Source organism: Orycteropus afer, unplaced genomic scaffold (assembly GCF_000298275.1).
Source record: "Orycteropus afer afer isolate SDZICR_OR568_19922 unplaced genomic scaffold, OryAfe1.0 scaffold00424, whole genome shotgun sequence".
NCBI classification, from domain to species: Eukaryota; Metazoa; Chordata; class Mammalia; order Tubulidentata; family Orycteropodidae; genus Orycteropus; species Orycteropus afer.
The window spans coordinates 1,010,107-1,014,141 of NW_006922011.1; the positions used below are offsets into that span (position 1 = coordinate 1,010,107).

Consider the following 4,035-nt stretch of genomic DNA (forward strand, 5'->3'; position numbering starts at 1 on the left):
CTAAGCACGTGAGAGAGAGTGGGAACTTCCCAGAACATTGTATTGTGCCACGCCCAACAGAAATAACCCAGGTGGATAGTTCCTCAGTTGCTCATAGAAAATCCCACCTTGGAGTTTACAAAGACTTATGGGTAGAAAAGCCACACTAAGTAATTTACTACACTGCAATGACCTTTTGCTTTCTTCATGTATGATGTTCTTGATGTCATCCCACGATTCATCTGGTTTTCGGTCACTGGTGTTCATTGCATCAAATCTATTCTTTAAATGGTTTCTGTAGTCAGGTAGGATGTAATCAAGATCATATTTTGGCTCTCATGGACTTGTTTTAATTGTCTTCAGCTTCAACTTGAACTTGCATAAGAGTAGTTGATGGTCTGTCCACAGTCAGCTCCTGGCCTTGTTTTCACCTCTTTCCACAGATGTAGTTGATCTGATTCCTGTGCACTCCATCTGGTGAAGTCCATGTGTATAGCCACCATTTATTTTGTTGAAAAAAAGTATTTGCATTGAATAAGTTGTTGGTCTTGCAAAATTCTATCATGTGTTCTCTGGCATCATTTCTATCACCAAGGCCATATTTTCCAACTATTCATTACTCTTCTCTGTTTCCAACTTTTGCATTCCAATCACCATTGCTAATCAACACATCTTGATTGCATGTTTGGTCAATTTCAGACTGCAGGAGTTGGTAAAAATTTTCAGTATCCTCATCTTTGGCTTAGGTGGTTGGTGTGTAAATTTAAATGATAGTATTATTAACCCATCTTCCTTGTGGGCACATGGATATTATCTTATTACTGACAGCATTGTACCTCAGGACAGATCTTGAAACATCCTTTGTGATGATGAATGACATGCCACTCCTCTTCAATTTGTTATTCTCGGCATAGTATATCATATGATTGTCTTGTTCAAAATGGACAAAACAATTCCACTTCAGCTCATTAATGCCTATGATAACAATCTTTATGTGTTCCATTTCATTTTTGACAACTCTAATTTTCATAGATTCATACTTCATACACTCTATGTTGTGATTGTTAATGGCTATTTGCAGCATTTCTTTCCATTTTGAGTTGTGCCACGTCAGCAAACAGAGGTCCCGAAAGCTATACTTCATCCACATCATTAAGGTCAACTCTACTTTGAGGAGGCAGCTTTTTCTCAGTCTCGTTTTGAGTGCTTTCCAACCTGAGAGGCTCATCTTCCAGCACTATATTGGACAATATTTTAGGGCTATTCATAAAGTTTTCCAGTAATACATCAGACAGTGTTTCACTGCTATTCATAAAGTTTTCATTTCCCAGTTCTTTGAGAAGTGGATGGCCCCTTCTGCGTTCTGAGTATGTCTTAGTCAGGAAGCTCTGCTGAAATATTTCCACTATGGGTGACCCTGCTGGTATGTGAAATACCGGTGGCATAGCCTCTAGCCTCAAAGCAACATGAAAACCACCATAGTATGACTAACTGATAGATGAGTAGTGGAGAGATCCTGGATAGAGTGGGAGAAAAATAGGAACAAAACTCAAAATCATAAAAAAAGACTAGGCTTACTGGTCTGATTGAGACTGGACTGATGAAACCCCCAAGAGTATGTCCCTGAGTCACCCTTCTGGCCTGGAATTGAACTCACTCCCAAGGCTTAACTCTCAGCCAAACAATAGACGGGTCTACCAGCTGAACACCTACACCAGGAAGATACAGTCCTTAGAACGCTCAACCAAGGGAGATAAGAAGGGCAGCATTTGCACAGGGCAAAAGGTAGGAAGGGAAGAATGCATAGGCAAGAATGATAAAGAGAAAGGGTAAGCACAGATAGAGAATGGGAGGTAAGATGTTACACTGTGGGGAATGTAACGAGTGTCACAGAACAAATTGTGTGTGAACTGTTGAATATAAAATGAATTTGCTTTGTAAAATTTCACTCAGATCACAATAAAAAGTTAAAAAGAAAAATTCCTCTTTGAATATTTGCCTTTTCAGCCTAAGAAGTGGAAGTGATAATCTTCTAGTTGATGATTTGTTATTCTTCTGTAGACTCATCTGAAAACTACATTAAGACAAAGACTTTTGAGGGCTTCTGTGCATTACATCTCGCTGCAAGTCAAGGACACTGGAAGATCATCCAGATTCTTTTAGAAGCTGGGGAAGATCCTAATACAACTACTTTAGAGGAAACCACGCCACTGTTTCTAGGTGAGGTATACTATTTTTGGAACAGGTGCAATTTTAAATTTTTTTACTAAAGAAATAGCTTAATTTTCCTATGTGCTATTGTACTTAAGGTATGTTCTTTTGGTTTGTTTTCTTTGATTCTGAACTTGAAAAGCATTTTAAAATTTTCCCCTTAGGTAGTATCTTCTGGGAATATCTCTAAATGTTTATTTAAAGTTATAAAATCTGTTGACTTGTAGTCTCCATGATTCTCTTTCTCAGTGTAGTTCTGAAAACAAGGTAGTAATTTAATTGTAGCAACTGTTACAAGGTTACCTGTGATATTTTATGTTACTTTTGCTTTTCTTAGCAAAAGAAATGGAAAGGCTTTTATGGAAGAAATGATCAGGTAATTCTTTAATGTCAAGTAATTTGCTGCCTATGTAGATAAAGACCTATATAGACTTGTATCACTTTTCAGACTTCTTCAAATATGGACTATTTTTGAATTCCTTCAGGACAACAGTTAATTCTAAATAGCACACATATTACTGTCTTGTTTTATTCTTCTTTGCGCCCCTTGCTCCTTTGCATTCCATTTGTTTTCAGGGTCAGTGTAGCACATAAAATTTAGTGGAACATGGAAAAATAAAGAGAAGAAGCATTTGAAATAGAATCAGTGTGTCTGGACAACAGTGTGGGTCTATGTCACATGTAGTCTGTATGTTCATTTATTTACTGTATGCTTCACTTTTGCCACTTATAAAAATGACAGTAATAGTATCTACTTACTCTTTGTTATAGGGTTGAGAATAAAAGGAGATGTATGTGAAAGTACATTTTTCTTTGTGAATTTAAAATGTATATTTTAAAAATTTATATAATTAAAATTCACTTTTTTTGGTATATGGTTCTGTGAGTTTTGAAGATCTAGAACATTACCATCACTCACCAAAATTCCATTGTGCTGCTTATTTGTGATCAGCCTTCTCTCCTTCTCTACCTCAGATGGTCGCTGATCTGTTCTATCCCTGTAGTTTGCTTTTTGCAGAATTTTATGTGAGTGTCTGTAGAATAATACATTATGTAACCTTTGAGGCTGGCTTCTTTCTTTTCACATAATGCTTTTGAGATTCATTTTTGTTGTTACATGTATTAATGACTCATTCTGCTTTATTAATGAATAACATATAGTGATGCCTCAGCTAGTTTATTCATTCACCAGTTGAAGGACATTTGAATTGTTTTCAGTATTCATTGTGTTCTGGTTACCTAATGCTGCTCTGACAAGAATATACCACAAATGGGATGCTTGAACGAACAGGAGTTTATTTTCTAACAGTTTTGAGGCTTTAAATCTGAGTTCAAAGTGCCAGGCTGTGGGGGCTGGGTGAAAGCCCCTCAATCTTGGGCTTCAGCTCTGTCTCCTGCTTCTGGTCCACTGAAGCTAGAGGCTTTTCTTCACCCAGATAGCTGCTGGCTGCTGAGGCTGACAAGCCCAAGTAAAGAGACACAGTCCTGATGTTACAAACCACATGGCAGGCCATTGATTCAAGTCCACTGAAAGTCCCAAGGTTGGCAGAGCATGGCAGGCTGCTGAACAACCACACGGCTACATACAGGGTTCAAGCATGCCATGAGCTAGAGAGCATTCCCAAAGCTATTTCTTATGTATGGTAAGCAGACCACATACCCAAAGCAGCTTCTCAGCTGCTCCAATAGATTACACCAAGGAGTTGATTACCAGTCTCATCATGGGGAATAACTACTACTAGCTGCCCAGCCACTCAACCAGGCCCAGCCAAGTTGACACACAAACTTAACCACCACACAGTGATTATGGAATAAATCCACTATAAATATCTGCATACAAGTTTT

At 38.0% G+C, this 4,035-nt stretch overlaps 1 protein-coding gene across 1 annotated transcript in view; it reads left to right on the top strand.

The window, feature by feature from the left end:
• Positions 1–4,035, top strand: part of ASB3 (ankyrin repeat and SOCS box containing 3) — a 143,500-nt gene that overhangs the window by 35,279 nt on the left and 104,186 nt on the right. Inside the window, exon 2 of the mRNA XM_007954006.2 lies at positions 2,041–2,199. Within this exon, the coding sequence (XP_007952197.2) occupies positions 2,041–2,199 (159 nt within the window). The remainder of the gene's footprint in view (positions 1–2,040; positions 2,200–4,035) is intronic.